The sequence below is a fragment of the Phyllostomus hastatus genome, unplaced genomic scaffold (assembly GCF_019186645.2).
Source record: "Phyllostomus hastatus isolate PE091 unplaced genomic scaffold, TTU_PhHast_1.1 phas_scaffold_129, whole genome shotgun sequence".
NCBI lineage: Eukaryota > Metazoa > Chordata > Mammalia > Chiroptera > Phyllostomidae > Phyllostomus > Phyllostomus hastatus.
Window position 1 is genome coordinate 467,284 of NW_025334009.1, and position 16,167 is coordinate 483,450.

General features: G+C 61.9%; 1 protein-coding gene across 1 annotated transcript in view; it reads right to left on the bottom strand.

Moving 5' to 3' along the window:
* LOC123830698 (contactin-3-like) overlaps positions 1 to 16,167 on the bottom strand; it is an 84,627-nt gene that overhangs the window by 47,412 nt on the left and 21,048 nt on the right. Inside the window, exon 4 of the mRNA XM_045857226.1 lies at positions 6,756 to 6,851. Within this exon, the coding sequence (XP_045713182.1) occupies positions 6,756 to 6,851 (96 nt within the window). The remainder of the gene's footprint in view (positions 1 to 6,755; positions 6,852 to 16,167) is intronic.

The following is a 16,167-nucleotide window of genomic DNA, read 5'->3' on the forward strand; positions in this document are numbered from 1 at the left end:
TGTCCCTCACTGTGAGTCGGGAGCTAGAACTGACGGTGCACCGCCAGGAGGGGGCGCCAGCGAGGGCCGAGGCAGGCGGAGCCCCGGGCCTCTGCCGATAGTCGGGTGCATGGCGCACGGAAAAGAGGTCCCCACGGACGCTGGAAGTGCGGCCGAGGTCAACACACAGGGGATAAGGAAGCGAAACAGCCTCATTGCTGAAGACCCAGAATTCTCTGTGCCCCGTCCCCCCAAACCTCTTTAAATGGCGAGTTCGGGATGTCCTGGGAAATCAACGTGAACGGTGGAACATAACACGAAACTGCTTCCACTCCCAGGGACCTCAGGTGGGTCGGACGTGACCCCTTGTTGGCATTGAAAGGAGCCAGGTGCCCCTCTGGCTAGCACAGGGCCGCACGCCCGAGATCCTAGATGCGCACAGTAGGTTCCCCCAGGCGGCTGGTGGCCGGGAGCCACGTGCGTCTCCAGCTGACCTTCCTGCGACCCGGTATTTCCAGCGGAGCCAGAACGGCCCAGAAAGCTGCCGGCTTCCTGCAGCCAGCTTCCCACGGGGAGGAAGCCCCAAGGTCACTGGCAGAGCCGGACAGATTCGGCTGCGCTGTGGGAGGCGGCAGACCACAAGCAAATGCGCTTTGAAGGAAATTAATTTCCCACTGGTCTCGCAGCCGTGCAACATAAATCCCCTAATTTACGAGGAGGCGCGTTTCTGATGGGCCTTCGGAAGTCTGATCTCAGTGGCGTCTGAGGAAAGGAAGACAAACTCTCCGGAACGTACGCACCGCTGGCCCCCAGCGAGAGGCCCCCACCGCGAAAACCGCACCCGGATGATCTCCCTCGCACGGCGGCAGCGCCGTGTTTGAGGGCCGTGCTGGACCAGAAGGGCAAGCACAGGGCCGGCCCAAGGGGGAGTGTGTTGTGGACTCTGGCGACTGCCCTCGCCGGGACGCGGGCCCAGTCCTTGGAGTGGACGTGGCTGCGGCCAAAACTGTGTGCAGTCTGAACCTCTGTGGACGGACGCCTCTGCCCACGGAGCAGATGCCGGACGGGGCCTTGCACACCCAGCCCACACCCAGCCCGGGGCACAGACCAGGGGCAGCCTCTGCGAGTGACTCGGGCTCTCGGGGCGCCCCGCGGGCCCACGGGGGCCTCCTGCGTGCGGCTCCGTCACAGGCTCCTCTGTGTCGTCGGGTCGGCTCCCCGGTGCCGGAGGCTCCTGCTTCCACGGTTCCAGAAGACTCTCCACGGGACGCCTCCCCCCCGCCCCCCTGTGACCCTCCCCAGGGGTCCAGGAGGCCACTGGCAGGGAGTCTCCCGGGGGTGCCCGGGATCCCACCGGGCGAAGACGGGGTGTGACTCTCTACACAACAATCCGCTCTATGGTTTTCCCATTCCCGTGTGCAGAGGCTCTCGAGTCCTCCTGCCGGCAGGCTACGTGTGGCTTAGAAGACGGGCCTTCCGTGACACAAACGGTGTGAGAACTCTGCGCACACGGGAAGGCCACGTGTGTGTCCTGCCAGGATGTCTTGGCATGGTCCCGACAGCGCCACTGCTTGCGGTCCTGGTTCCTGCACACGGACTCAAGGAAGCTGTCCCTGATCACGTGCAGGAGACCTGGAGGTGGCCCTGGCTGGCGTGGCTCAGTGGGTTGAGCACCGACCTGCGAACCAAAGCATCGCCGGTTCGATTCCCAGGCAGGGCACGTGCCTGGGTTGCAGGCAGGTCCCCAGTAGGGGGCGCGTGAGAGGCAACCACACACTGATGTTTCTCTCCCTCTTTCTCCCTCCCTTCTCCTCTCTCTAAAAATAATTAAACAAAATCTTTTTTAAAAAGACCTGCGAAGGGACCAACTTAACAAAAACACGCAGGCTTCCCCTGCTCCCCAGAAACCTGCTCCTGCAAAGCCTCCCGTGAGCTGAAGGGGCCTGGAGCATGAGAGCCACTCGCCCGCCGCGGGGAGAGCTGCCGAGTGTTTGCAGCGCCCAGAGTGACACGCCAGCCGCAGCGAACGCCCGGGAAAGCCCAGCCGACGGGAGGGCGTGCGCAGCTCACACGCAGGTGTTACGCCGGCTTCTGTGAGGACCTTGAGCATCTGTGGATTGGGCGTCTAGGGGGGCAGGGAGTGGGTTCTGGAACCACCCCACACGTGCCGAGGAAGGACGATCGTGTCCTGGGGCAGAACCTCACGTGTGGATTCTAAACGCTCTGTACAGAGCCCCCCCAGTTGCCGCTCCCGGGCCTGGCTGCTGCCTGCTTCCTCCGACCAGGACGTCCCCTCAGCCTGTGCAGGCCGGTCTCCGAGGTGACAGTCGGCACAGCCGCTGCGTTCAGGTCCACGGCCCCTGCACACCTTTGGCAGCCGCCCCCCACCACCACCCCGGGCAACACGTCCACACGGCATTCCCGTGCCCCGGTCACCGCGGCTCGGTTCTGGCCGAGCGGCGTTTCCTCCCTCTGAGCTGCGGAGGCTCACGGTGCCGCGGCGGGGACCAGGGCCCGGCAACGACACGCTTCCCCGAGACCCCGAAGCCACGGCTGCTCAGGGCGCCCCCTCGCCCGGGGGCCTCGCACGCAGCTTCTGCTCTGGCTCACGGACGGAAAGAGTGACGGCGCCTTGCGGCCACCCTCTGGGTGGGACAGTGTGACAGGTTCTGATGGCTCCGTGCCTCCCCCGCGCCCCACCCGCTGCTGCAGGGAACACACCTCTCTCCGTGCGTCCCAGGCCGCTGACCCCCGCCTCCACCTCAGCAGCGGCGACAGAACCGAGACTCAGGGCCCCAGTCAGCGGTGGAAAACCGAGGGACACCCGTCACGTGGACCGGCCCCGGGCTGAGGAGACGCTCAGCCTCGGTGTCGCAGCCACGGGAAAACACAGCACATCACACACGCGTCTCCAAGTGGTTGGCAGCGTAACAGTTTGGTGCCAAGAATCAGCGTCTCGTGTTGACAGCGGATGTCAGGTTTGCAGCGTCTCGCTCTGAGCTGTCGGAGCGCACAACACGGAGGACAGGCCACGGGGCGGGTGGGGGGGCGCGGGCGGCACTCAGAGACGTGGCGGTGCTGCACGAGTTCACGTGGGGCCCACGCACGCCCCACGCCCGGCGCCGTTTCCACGCTCCAGGGCCCGGAACTGGCCTCCCGACCCGACTGCTGGGCAGCACGCGTTTGGGCTGAAACGGCCCGGTGGGCGCCGAGGGCCAGCGGATGGGGCCCCTCGTCCGATGGTGGACAAGGATGGGGGACGCGTGGGCCGGTGCCCCCACCGGAACGCTCCAGCCGGCGGCTGCCACCATAATGGGCGTGACGGGACCCACACCTGGTCCACGGAATTCACAAAACACTTGGAATGGCCACTCAACGTGCCCTTCTGCTTCCCACCCCCCCCATTTCAGGGTGACGTGATGAAGAACCCCCCCACCCCACAGACCGAGGCTTCCACAGCCGAGATGAATCTGAACTCCTTCAGGAGACGACTCCCCTGCTCCCCGGTAGAGTAAGGCATATTGCTCCTCCTGCCCCCCCCACTGCCCCCTCCTGTACCCTCCTTAGTCAGCACGGTGCCCCACTTTTTAGAGGGCCTTCCTGTGGGACTTCCCATGGGACTTCCTGTGGGACTTTCCACCTCACGTGGGTGAGAGCGAAACCGCACTCCCCGCAGAGCGGTGGGGATGGGAAAGGTCGGTGCGCTCGGCTGTGCCCCTGAGAGCTTTCACAGTCCCCCTGCCCCCCCGATTACGGGGCAGAGGACATGGAGAACGTCTGGGGGGCTGGGACCGGGGGCGTTCCCAGAGGCGTGCCCCTCCCTCGGGGCTGCTGGGTGGGGAGTGAGTGTGGGGGATGCCACAGGGAACTGTCCTCTCGAGGGGGGGGGGGAATGTGACACTAGCGTGGTCCCGGTCGAAGCCCCAGGAAGTGACCGGATGACGCTCCTCTGCTTCCCCGGCAGGTTGACCACGCGTTTCCCTGCGAGTGCTTGCACTGCGCACGGCGCCTGTGTGACGGCACGAGAACACACTGCGACAAACGCCACCCGGCGTCACACAGGCGTCTCTGAGTCCGACACACGCTGACGGGAGCGGAAGCCCACTCGGGCACCCAGCATTCTCCTTCCTGCTTGCACCGCAGCAGGGCCCCCGGGGGAGGCGGTCGCAGGAAGGCCCTGTTCTGGGGAGAGGCTCACGGGCAGACAGAGTTCCGGCACGTTCTGTAAGGTCAAGTGGGAGGCAAGCAAGTAACAAGGCTGCCCTGGCCGGGTGGCTCAGGTGGTCGGAGCGTCATCCTACACTCTGTAAGGCTGCGGGTTCCATCCCAGCAGGGCACATAGGGGAGGCAGCCAATCGATGTTTCTCTCTCTCTCTCTCCCCCCTCAACCCCCCAAAATTCAATAAAGAAATTCTCAGGTGAGGGTTAAAAAAATTAAGTAACGAGAGTGGGTTGCAAAATGCACAGCACCCCCACATCAAGAATGCCATGACAAGCATTAAGATTCCGTGAGAAGACGAGAAGAAAGTCCTTGAATGTCTAGACCCACAGAAACATCTGCGTGAAGAGCAAGGACTCCGGTTGGACACGGGGAGGTGGTGCACATTTCTGCAGAGTGTCTGCGTTTCCCCTTGAGCCGCGGCGCTCCTTCCCGGAACGGGGTCACGGCGAGCACGGCCGACGGTCCAAACCGACCTCTTTCCAGTGAAAATCACATTCAGCCTTTTAAAAAAAAAACACTGAGTTTGCACTCACCTAGAGTGAAATCACAAACGTGAGCCTCCGAGGCTTTGTTCTGTTCAGCAGGCAGATCGGTCCGGACTTCGGGGTCACGGACGCCTTGTTCAACAACACAGAGACCTGGATGGGACCGGGGGCCGGGCGCACGTCCGTCCCGGCTTCGGCCCGAGAACGGAAACCGGGTCTGCAGAGCCGTGTCTGGAGGGACCGCGCTGCCCCCGGTACGGCAGCCTCCCGAGCCCTTCATTAGCGGCTTAATTAGTCTCGTTCGGAAGTAATGCACGCACTTGTGAACCGAATGAAAGTGAGTTTTAAAGGCCGTGCCCGGCTCTAGGCGTCTCTCAGCCCTGCCCACCCCCTCATTCTGTTGCATAAAGGAGGCTGCAGACGGTTCGCCCTGAACCACCTTGAGGCAGGACCCCTGTTGCGGGCCACAGGCCCGGGGGCCAGGCCGTGGGCTGACTGACACAGGCCATCAAACCACCTCGGGAAATTCCGCCAACACGCGGCCGGTCTCCGGCTTCCTCGCAGACCCCCAGGGCTGCTTCCTCCGTGGCTGTAGCCCGCGGGGCCTGGGCGGCCGGGGCCCCTCCGGGTGACACTCACGTCTGACCGGCGGCTCCAGACAAGCGGCCTGGCTGCTGGGGTCTCAGCTGGTGGATGCGGAGCGGGAGCGGCACCTGTCCCAGTGTGGTGGGCTGCAGACCCCCCCGGCCCGGGGTCTGGCCGCAAACAGCCCCGTTGTGCTGCCTCAGGGTGAGCTGCCACCACCTCGAACCAGCCCGTCTGAGTCCAGGGGGCTCCACGCCCCCACCAACCAGAACCCCCCCTCCTGCTGCTGTTTCCCGCAGGTCAGCTCGGTGGTGCCGCCCCAGAGCGGAGGCCTGGCGGGGGGTCAGCAAATAACCCTTCAAACATATTTCTAGCCCTGGCTGGCGTAGCTCAGTGGATGGAGCACGGGCTGCAAACCAAAGCATCGCAGGTTCGATTCCCAGTCAGGGCACATGCTTGGGTTGCAGGCCACGGCCCCCAGCAACCACACATTGATGTTTCTCTCTCTCTCTCTCTTTCTTCCTCCCTTCCCTCTCTAAAAATAAATAAATAAAATCTAAAAAAAACGCACAAAAAAAACAACAAAAAAACACGTTCCCTTCACGTGCACCAGCAGCGCTCTGCACGTCTGCTCTGCTCCACGCCGAGGTCACCTGCATGACGGGCTGTGTTCGCTGCGGTGAGATGGACATGCGGCATCTCCCACACGTCAGTGGGTACCGGACGAATGCACCAGTGAGTAACTGAAGTGGACAGACAGATGGACGGACGGATGGGAGGAAAGGGGGAGGAGTGTCAGGGAGGGAGGGAAGAAAGACGGTGGGGGGTGGGGGGTGCTCAGCCAACACTGACAGCCCGAAGTCCCCACACTCGAGCGCTCCAGAGGAAGCCAGGTGGCAGACTGGGTATTTGGGGAAATTCCTGCCCTGCGCCCTAGTCACAACCAGAGACGCCATGTAGCCATCTTGTCGTCTGGGCCCTACAAGGGCCCGAGGAGCCTGGAGCTGTCTTCCCAGAGCACCCCCCAGGGCACCTTCGCTTCGGTCCCCCCGCCTGGCCAAGCTCCCGGGAGTGACTCCTCAGTTGTTGGTCCTGGGAGGGAAGGGAGGGAGACGCTGACACGGAGGGTGTGCACCCCACGCCTCCTGCTCCCGGGGCTGATGGCCTCCCCTCGGGCACCGGCTCCCGCTCTCGGGTGCCCCCCAGTCCCCTGCTTGCTCACACCGGAGGCTGTGCTGGGAGCGCGGCGGCAGGGCCCGGGGCAGCGTGTCCTGGGCCTGTGTCCAGGTGAGCCGGCAGGAAGGAGGCCGATCGGATGTGCTCGAGAAACATGGGAGAGACGGGTCCCGGACCACCTTTTGCGGAGTTTCTCACCTGCTACCTCCCTGGCAGCAGCACCCCGAGGCCCGGGGCCACTGACGGATGCGGGCACAGCCCAGAAACGTCGCCAGTAAAGAAGCAAAGCAAATACGGGCCCGTCTTACCTCCGGAGTGTGGCGGAGGGCCGCAGAGCAGGACGACGCCCTGACCTTCACGCACGGACACAGTGCTTCTCATCTGGGTCTTAAAATTTTCCAGATCTGACCGGGAAACACAACGAAACAGAATTTCAGAAAGAACCATAACATGAAAATGTCCACACAGACACACACCTTCCTCTGGCAGGACAGTATTTAAAACCCCTTCTTAGGAGTCTCAGGAGAACGTTTGTTTTGAGAGGGGAAGGTAAGATTTCAATTTCTCTGTTAGGGCTCCTGGAAATTCAGCGGCACGGCAGAGACCCGTGTCCCTAAGCCTGCATTTGTGTCTCGGCGTCGGAGACGGCCGGGCCACGCCGCAGGGCGCAGCCTGGGGGGGCTACCCAGGTGGGAGGACCAGCCGAAGGAGGAAATGGCCCGTCTTCGACCAGACGCACACACACACCCTGGTCCCACATCTGTCCAGCACTTCACCGAATCACCGAGACTTCATCTTCCTGTAACAGAAGCCCCCCACTGACAAAATTTTCTGCTGCGATCTTTCACCATCAGCGGCCTGAGACGCCTTCCTGCCACCCGTAACAAAAAGGGCTGCAAACACTCCACTCCCGGTCACCGGTCCCGTGGGCCCCACGTCTGGAGGACGCCGTGGGCCACGAGCAGCAGCCACGCGGGGGCAGGGGGAGTTCACGGGACGGCGCAGCCCACCCACGTCCACGGACCCCTCTCAGCACGCAGCTCTGACAAGCGCCGCTGCTTCTGTCTCTGTCCAGAGGACGTCTGCCCGTGGCTCACGACTCCGTCAAGGCTCACGCGGCTTGGATCGCCAGAGGGTATTTTTAAAACACTGCATCGCCTCCAGCAGCAACCCCGGGCAGCCAATCCGCCCCACGCTCTCCAGCCGAAAGGAAGGCACAGAGAAAAGCCTGCTGGCCTCATCTCGAACAAAGGTTGAGCCGATGGGGGGAAGGAAGAAACTAATCTAATGTACTGCTTCTCCGAAGTCTGATTTAAAAAACAAAACAAAACAGATCTATGTTTGTAAGAAGCTCAGGGCAACGGGCAACCGCGCTGTGGATTCGAGAGAAAACACACCGGTTTCGTGGCTCTGGAGGGCGGACCCAAACCACCGGTGGGGGCACCACGCAGAGGAGATGGTGTGCCCATCTTAGAACGTAACTTAGAAAGTTTTGACCCCGCCGTGGAAAACATTAGAGGCAAAATAACATCTTCAGATCGATGAGACTGCGAACGGTCGACACGTGGGCATTCGGAGCACCTTGAACCGGCACCTCAGAGGGAGACGAGCGTGTTTGCCTCATCTCGTTGTTGCCGAGAGCGTCACCTTGCTGGTCACCAGGTGAGTGAAGCAATTCCGTGAAACCCTCACACACGAGACGGCAGGAGAAGTAAAAGAAGAAAAACGGTGCTATGGGCTTACTTTAACCAGAGGGAACCCCACAAAGACAACGTAACGTAGCACTGTGTCACCCGGCATGTGCACCTACAACGCAGCATTACCGCAACACCAAGGCTCTGGAAGTCAGAACCGCCAACCCGCACCCCTCAGCGTGCGCGGGGGCCGCCGGGGAGGACAGCGCATCCCGTGAGCCCCCTGGAACACCATCGGGGGGCACTCCCTGACCACCGGGCTCGCGTGTGCGGCCCCTGCGGCTGCCCCCGCCCCTCCTGCTCCCTCTGTCCCATCACTTCCCACCCTGGCAGGGAGTCCGCATGGGGGTGGGCGGGAAACGGCAAAGGGGGAAGAGCTCTAAAACACACTCCTGTCCCCTCTCCCTGAATAAGGAAGGGTCTTCCTGCCGCACCGATGGGACCACCGGGCGAAGAAGCGCAGGCAGAGGTCCGGCCTCCTCACTCAACCCCGACGGCCTCACTCAGCGGACATCTCGCTGAGCCGTGCCCACAACAAAGAGAAAATGCTGCTGGGGGGGGGGGTGACCGTGGCTCTTCTTGTGTTCCCCGACACCTGCAGAAGCTTCTGGAAGGTCTGCTGCTTCTGGACACGAGACACAGTCGGTCAACCCTTAATCACCTTCGGTATGGGCAGGTCCAGTCTGAACCAGACACAGCTGTGCTCTCCTGCTCTGACACTTGACTCAAGTCCCGTCTTTATTTTTCTTTTCATTTATGCAGACTCTGCACCTCCAAGGGCCACGTTAAAGATTACACTCCTCGCGGGAGGCGTTCTGAGGACAGCACCCTTCTCGCCACCCAGCGGCCTCAGCCGCCCCACCCGGCCAGCACCCATCCCCCTCGGAGCCTCCTCTGCCACCGGCTGGCGGCTGTGTCTGTCGGCACAAGGGATCACACAGGTTCGATTTTGGTTTAAATGAATAGAGAAATTTAACAAAAGAGTTCATGAGATACAACCATGCAAGGAAAGGGAGCTGCTACTTTTGTAAAAATAAAATGAGAGGGTCTGGAAAAACCCAGTGAAGGAAATTCACCCTCCCTCGGGGTCCCCAAAGTTGGTGCCCAAACTGGGTGGGAAAAGTGTAAAAGCCTGAATATACAGAATAAAAATCGCAGACTGCCTGGGCACCCAGGCTGCACCAGGGATGAACCACCACACGCACCCAAGGGAACACAGCCCCTGGAAAAGGCACGGGAGAGAGAACGCAGCACGGTGCGTGGCAGGACCGGGAGCCGAGCTGGTGCGGCAGGGACAGCGGCAGTGGCACTGCGCGGAGAAGCGACGGGAGAGAGCAAGAGCACAGCACACACACGGTTCCGTGCTGAGGCCGAACTAAAATTTCACCACACACGTTTTCTGTTTTAAAAACAAATGCCTATTGTTCAAAGAGTTCTTCAATGAACAGTCCAGCTCCTGGCTCTGACCACATCAAACAAGAATGCCCCTTAGGTCTTCAGAAAAAAAGCAAATGTTGGGTTTTTTAAATCCAGCAACAAAAATCAAGGATACTTTACTGTGTCGGTTATTGACAATTTTGCTCTTTTAGAATCTGTTAAATCCAGAAAAAAGACAAAAACCTCTTTTCATCGGATTGTGGATGTTGTTTTCACCTGTAACACTAACGTTTAAAAGATGGACAGTTAATATCCCTGAGGAGTAAAATAAATCTCTAAACTCCACACATTTTTCTTCTTATATTTCATACATGAAGCCTCGCTGGGTCATCAAAACCACATTTTTAAAAATCTCTGTGGCCGTCCCACAAATCCCTTCCCTTTCCTTTGGAACAGAGACCCCCAGGTACCCCAGAGGTCTGGGATAATCCAGCACACCTGCCTGAAAGCCGCATCTCGAAAGTCGATTTGATTTTAACAAGGCCACAGGAGACGCCAGGGTTCCTGCAGAAACAGCGCCAAACAGAGAGCTGTGTTTTCCAGACCTGCCCGTCCTGTGGGCACACTGTAGGGTCTGAGGGACCAACCCACACGCCCACTGGAGCCGACACCCAGACCGTCTGCGGGCCAGCTCGGAAATGACGCGACCTCCGGAAAGGACAGTGCCCTGCGGGTGGCGGCAGACCCAGCCCGTCAGCGCGGTTACCTTAGTCACGTTCTCAGACGTCTTCGGAAGAGCTTCCAGCAGCCTCAGTGGGAATGTCACATGTGCCCTCAGCACAGACACTGGCCTGGGCGGCTGCTGCTCACACGGGCTGCACGGGTTTGGACGCGTCTCAGAAAACGCAGATCCCGTGGCCCACGGGAGGGAGGGTCACAGGAGGTGATAGATGCAAAGGTGTGGGGACCCGGGAGTGGGGGGGCGCAGGGAGAACTGGGGGGCGGCCCCACCTCTGTTCTCAGCCACCAGACCCGGGCCACTGGCTGCGGTGACGCCACCCCCCACCCCTGGTCCTCTGGGGGCCCCTGTTCGTCCACATTTAGCCTCGTGCCCCCGACAGGCAGGTCTCTTCCCCCCGGGAACGTCTGCACGTCTCAGGGATGGCCGTCCTCCAGGCAGGCCAGTCCAGCTGCGGGTGGGCGCTGGGACACCGTCTGCTGGCGTCCACCCTCCCGGGGGCGTGAGGAGTGGGAACGCGTCAGCGAAGCACCAGCTCTCCGGGCACTACGGGAGAGTGCCGGACAGCGAGCCCCCCCGCCCACCCCGGCCTTAGTACGGAGACGCTGTTTATTTTTCGGTGCCCACCTGCCTCCCCCCCCGGCCGTTAGCCGACGGGCAGCTCGGCCCACGGGGTCCGGCAGGCAAAGGGCGCCCTTGTTTCCCGGGATGACACTAATTAGTTTAATTTTCATCAATTATGTGATCACTTCATGCTGGAAGTTTTTATCCAAGAGACTTCATGATTACTTACGAACTAGCTGAAAAAATACCTGATTTCGAGGCAGACGAAGACATGTGCATTATTTTATTTTTGTTGACTGTATTGGGGTGACCATGGCTAATGAGATCACACGGGTTTCGGGGTGCAGCTCTGTGACAGGTCATCCGTGAACTGCGTTCTCAGCCCGCCGCCCCAGGGGGGTCTCCTTCTGTCACTGCTCACCCCCCCACCTCGTCTGCCCCCCCGCCCCGGGTCTGCACCCCGCCCCCGTCCTTCCAGGAAACACCGCACTGGGGTCTGCTCTCTGAGGCCCCGAGTCTCCTTCTGTCTCCGTTCCATCCCTTTGCTCCGGCCCCGGCCCCAGCCCCTCCCCCCGACGGCGGTCAGTCTGCTCTGCGAGTCCGTGAGTCCATGTTCACAGGCACAAGCCTCTAATGACACACGACTTTTAACCGGTCTTCAAACAAATCCGAGAGGCAGGCGACACGCACTCTTGCCATCCCCAGGGTCTGCGCGGGCAAGCAGGGCGTGGAGGCTTTGCCCGAAGTCTTGCCGCCAACTCTGACCATCAGAGCCGAGTGGTGCCCCCGCACCCCAGTCTCTGACTAAGAGAAAAAGGGGGGGCGCCGCATCCAGACGGAAGTCGAAGCTTCTCGCTGCTTTTCCTCCATCCAGAGCTCTGCCTTTCACAGACTGGAACGGAAGGCGTTCGCTCAGTCTGCAGCTCAGGCTCCAGGTATTTGCGTTTGTTCTGCCCGTCACGCCAGGCTGGGCCGGGAGCAGGGGGTCCCAGCCTCTGGGGGTCGCCTCCGCCCGCCCCTCACTGTGTGCGGGTGCGGGTGCTCTGCTCAGTCCCCGCCCCCGCAATCTAAGGCAGCGCTCGGTTCCTTCCCGGTCATCGCCCAGTGTCACCGGCCATATTGATCTACCGGTGCCCGCCCCCCCCCCGCCCCGGGCCAGACACGGCGCTTCGGGACAGAGAGTCCAGCGTCCGCTCCCTCCCGTGTCCTGGGCACACAGGTGGCGAGTCAGCTGTGTAAGCGGATGTCACGCCCACGCCCCACACGTGCCCACACATGATGACAAAGTCCCGTCTGCGGGTGGGAGGTGGACGGCAGCTGAGGCCACGGCCTCGCACGGCCGGTTTCGCGGTTCTGCCGGAGAGCCCTCCTTCGGTCACTGACTGGAGGCTCACCCAGCAGGCGGCGAACGAGGAGCCCCCACAACACGTAGATGCGGCATTTAAAGCGGCATCTGCATCCGTCCTCCATCCGACGCGGGGGCAGACCTACTGTGTCCCATCCGCTCACTCTCCAAGTTAAACAAACAGACGGAAGTGCGCGACTCCCAGCGAACGGGGGGCAACGAGAAGCTGCACTCGCAGTAACAACAGCTTGTAAGTTTTTACGGCGTCTTCAGAAACGTTTAACTGAGGGGAAATCAGCCCCATATACAGTGATCAAAGGAGAAAGGTGGCGTGCATTACTGTGTCGTCTTAGCACCGCATCCTACAATGAACTCGAACGCAGGAATAGGTGGATATAAATATTACGGTGGCCTGCTGGTTGCCATGGAAACACCCCCGTCGGGAAGCCCCCGGGCACACGCTCCCCGCCTCCGGCGCCTCCGGGGCCTCCACACGGTTCCCGGGTTTGGGTTCCAAGGCGCCCGAGTGCACCCAGGTCAGGAAGCCCTTCACACCGGCTCCCTGCGTCTCCTGCAAAACGCCCCTTGGTTTCTGTCAAACCCGGGTGTCCAGCCCGGGGTGTCCAGCCTGGGGTGTCCAGCCCGAGGCCCGAGTCCGGCCCAGGACGGCTGTGACTTCGGCCCAACGCAAAACCATAAATGTACTTAAACCTTCCTTCGGCTCTTCAGTTTTTGTGACTGTTTGTGTGTATTTAACGGTTGGCCCAAGACAGCTCTTCCTCGTCCGCCGTGGCCCAGAGACGCCCAAAGGCTGGGCAAACGACGCCCGTCACTGTCCAGCCCGCGTCCCCACTGCCGGGGCCCAGGAAGGGCCAGCCCGCCTGACAGCTGGACGGGCGTCCTCTCGGGCAGCCCCCCGCCCCCGTCTCTGACCCCCCGTGAACGGGCTCCTCTTGTCGTTGTCTGTGCCCGTCCACTCTCGCACCGGCTCCCTCTGTCAGCCAGCCCCAGCCCCCCGAGCGGCCACCGGGCGAGGCTCGTAAATATCCGCGCGCCGCTCGGTGAAATTGATAGGGCTCCGCGGTCTCTGGCCGGGCCGGCTCGGGGCGGGGCCCACGGCCGCAGAGCGGGAGGACGGCTGAAAACCGCATTCATTACGCTCAGACGAGGTTCTGAGTCTCAAGTAAATCACAGCACCGCCGCGAAGACTTCGCACCTGAATTATTTATGTACTTCTGGAGAGCACTCATCTCTTTAATCATCTTTGCTCAATTAAGGAGAAAACCAGCTGTCATTTTTAATAAAAGAATAAAAACCACTTGGGGTCGATGATTAGCAGGGAGCGGGAATCAGCGAAGACCCCCCCAGCCCCCAGCCCCCACCCCAAGGAGCCTGAGGTGCGGGGGGATGGGGAGGGGCGGTGACCCCAGGACCCCACAGGGTGCGTCCTGCACGCAGGCGGTCCCCCCGACGCACGGAAACTCTCCGACAGACGCCCTGTGTCCTTCGCCAAAACCAAGTCCAGGGCGACCGGGGCCGTTTCCGTTCTGACATTCAGTGAAAGCTCCGAGGCATCGACTGTCCTCCTCCCGGCGTTCAGGAGCACAGCCGGCCACGGCCCGACCCCGGACCCCGACCCCAACCCTGACCCAGACGCTGACCCCGACCCTCCGGTCAGCCTGGGAGCGTGGCCGTCGGCAGGAGACGCGCTGGAATCGCCGGCCTCCGGAGGGGAGTGAGTCACGGGAGTCTCTGAAGAGCCTGGTCCAGCCCACCCCTTACTTCCTCGCAGCGTGTCACCGTCACGGCTGTCACCCGTGCACCGCTATCATCACGTGTCGTCATGCATGGATCTAGCGGCCAGGGAGCCCACCCTGCGGCGTCCGCCCCCTCACCCTCTGAAAGTGACGTGGCCCCGGCGTCTGCACTCAGTGGGCCTTCGGGCACTGGTGGGGCGTCCGCACACAGTGTGTCTTCAGGCACTGGTGGCTCCCGCCCGGCCCTCGTCCCTCGTGGCTGCTTGGTGCTCCTGCGCAGACATTCTAAACACGCGCCGTTTTCGAAACTCAGTTTGAGAGTCTGTGAAAGCCCCAGTGACCGGGCCGCGGGAGAGGCCGAAGCGAGCCTGCTCAGAGACGCTGAGACAGACCCCGCGCGTCCCTGGGGGAAGGGGGGTCCGTCGGCTCGGAAAGCGCCGTGGCGGGGCTCCGCCCGTGTCCCCAGAAGACCCGCGCACGCCGCCCCCTCCCCGAACCACCATCCGCAAGCGAAGGCGGAAGGGAGTCTGGACGGTCCTGGGGGGAACCCGCGGGGGAGCACGGCCCCCTGAGGCCCTGGGCATCGGAACCCCTGCGGTCTCCCTGAAACGCGGGCGCCCAGGCCCCCGCCCCCCGGGTCTGAGGCCCTAGGCTGGACGCAGGGCCCGGGAACGAGCATCCGCAGTAAGTTCCCGGGTGGACCTGATGCTCTGGTCTGAGGAACAGACTCCGAATGCTCCGGTCCGTGCTCTGCACTGTTGCACACACGTGGGAGAACCAGAGACCCGTGTCCCGGCGCGACACGCTCTGCAGCAGGTGCTGAGCAGGAGCCGTCAGGTGCTGGGCAGGACCACGCCCGGCCACACCTCGTGGGTGCAGAGGGCTGGCCGCCAGCACGCCGGGCCCGGGCTGCGGAGGGGGCCACTCTCCGCGGTGCCTGGAGCGCACGCCATGTGGGGCTCGGCTGCCGCAGAGAAGCCGGTAAAGGCCGCTGAGCTGGAACCGCCTGGCTTCCGAGCCCACACTGTCTGCCCCGCCGGGAGCACCCACTCCAGAGGCTCCGCGGTGGCAGAGCCCGGGGTCCGGGCCGCTCGGGAGGAGGAGGGGCAGACGTGAAGGTGGCGCGTGCCTTTCCGAGCGAGGGCGCTGGGCTGATGCCGCGTCTTCGCGCCGGCGCGAGCTCAGAGGGCAGCAGAGCGGGGCAGCCCGCTCGTCCGCGGGGGCCCTGCCTGCGGGGACGGCAGCGGACCATCGTCACCCAGTGCCGGGTGGGAGGTAAACGGGAACAGCTGGCGGTCCAGCGTTTCCCCACGAGCGAGCCCCTGACTGGCCGGAGGCTGCATCGCAGCAAACTGGCATTTCCCATTAAAAAAAAACCCACAAGCTTCCTCCGTTTTCCTTGTTGTCACCGAGGCTGCAACTGTCCCGGCCGAGGGACGCGTGGTGTTCGTCTCACCCAGCCTTAAAACGCTCCTTTCCCGGTGAAACGGCACCGTTCCGGGAGGACCCACCGAGGAAAACGAACTCCCCTTCCACAGACTGGACACGGAGAGCAAACAAAATAACTCGGAAGATGAACAGACGCAAATCTTATAAAACTTCTCCCTCAGACACGCTACACTCTGTTAATGGTGGGATTTGTTTTCGTGTTAAAACAGCATATTCGATAACGTTCTCAGACAAAGTCAATACTGCGGTAGCCAACGGTTTATTTCACTTTATTGTTAAAACCCGGCGTTCTGTAGACGCCGACGGTAACCCGGCTCCCATCACCGACCCTGGTGGGGAGAGACAAAGCCGCCACCAGCGGTGTGAGGGAGAAGACCAGAGTGTGCTGACGACTCGGGAAACCTGAGTGCGCTCCAAATCGGCGACGATTTTCAGAAAGTAACTTCCCGCACGACGCAGTTTTCGAAGTCGGCTGTGCCCAGGAGTCACAGCCTGGGGTCACAGGTCACGGTCCCCACCCCGGCCGGCGCTCACCGTGCACCGGCAGCGTGGTGCCGGCGGCCTGTCGCCTGCCCTCCCCGAGACCCGGTCTCTGCCCTCACCTCTCCCAGGGGGACGGGGCGCCCCTCCCAGAAGCCCCCCACCAAACAGCCCAGCACTGGCATTTCCACATCATCTGCAGGACTGGGCTGGGGGGGGTGTTATGGACCATTCCCCCCGCCCTTTTCCAAATAAAATAATGAAGCCAAAGAAAAACGTGTCCTTTGGCTCCTTCCACGGGTGCTGCACGCACAC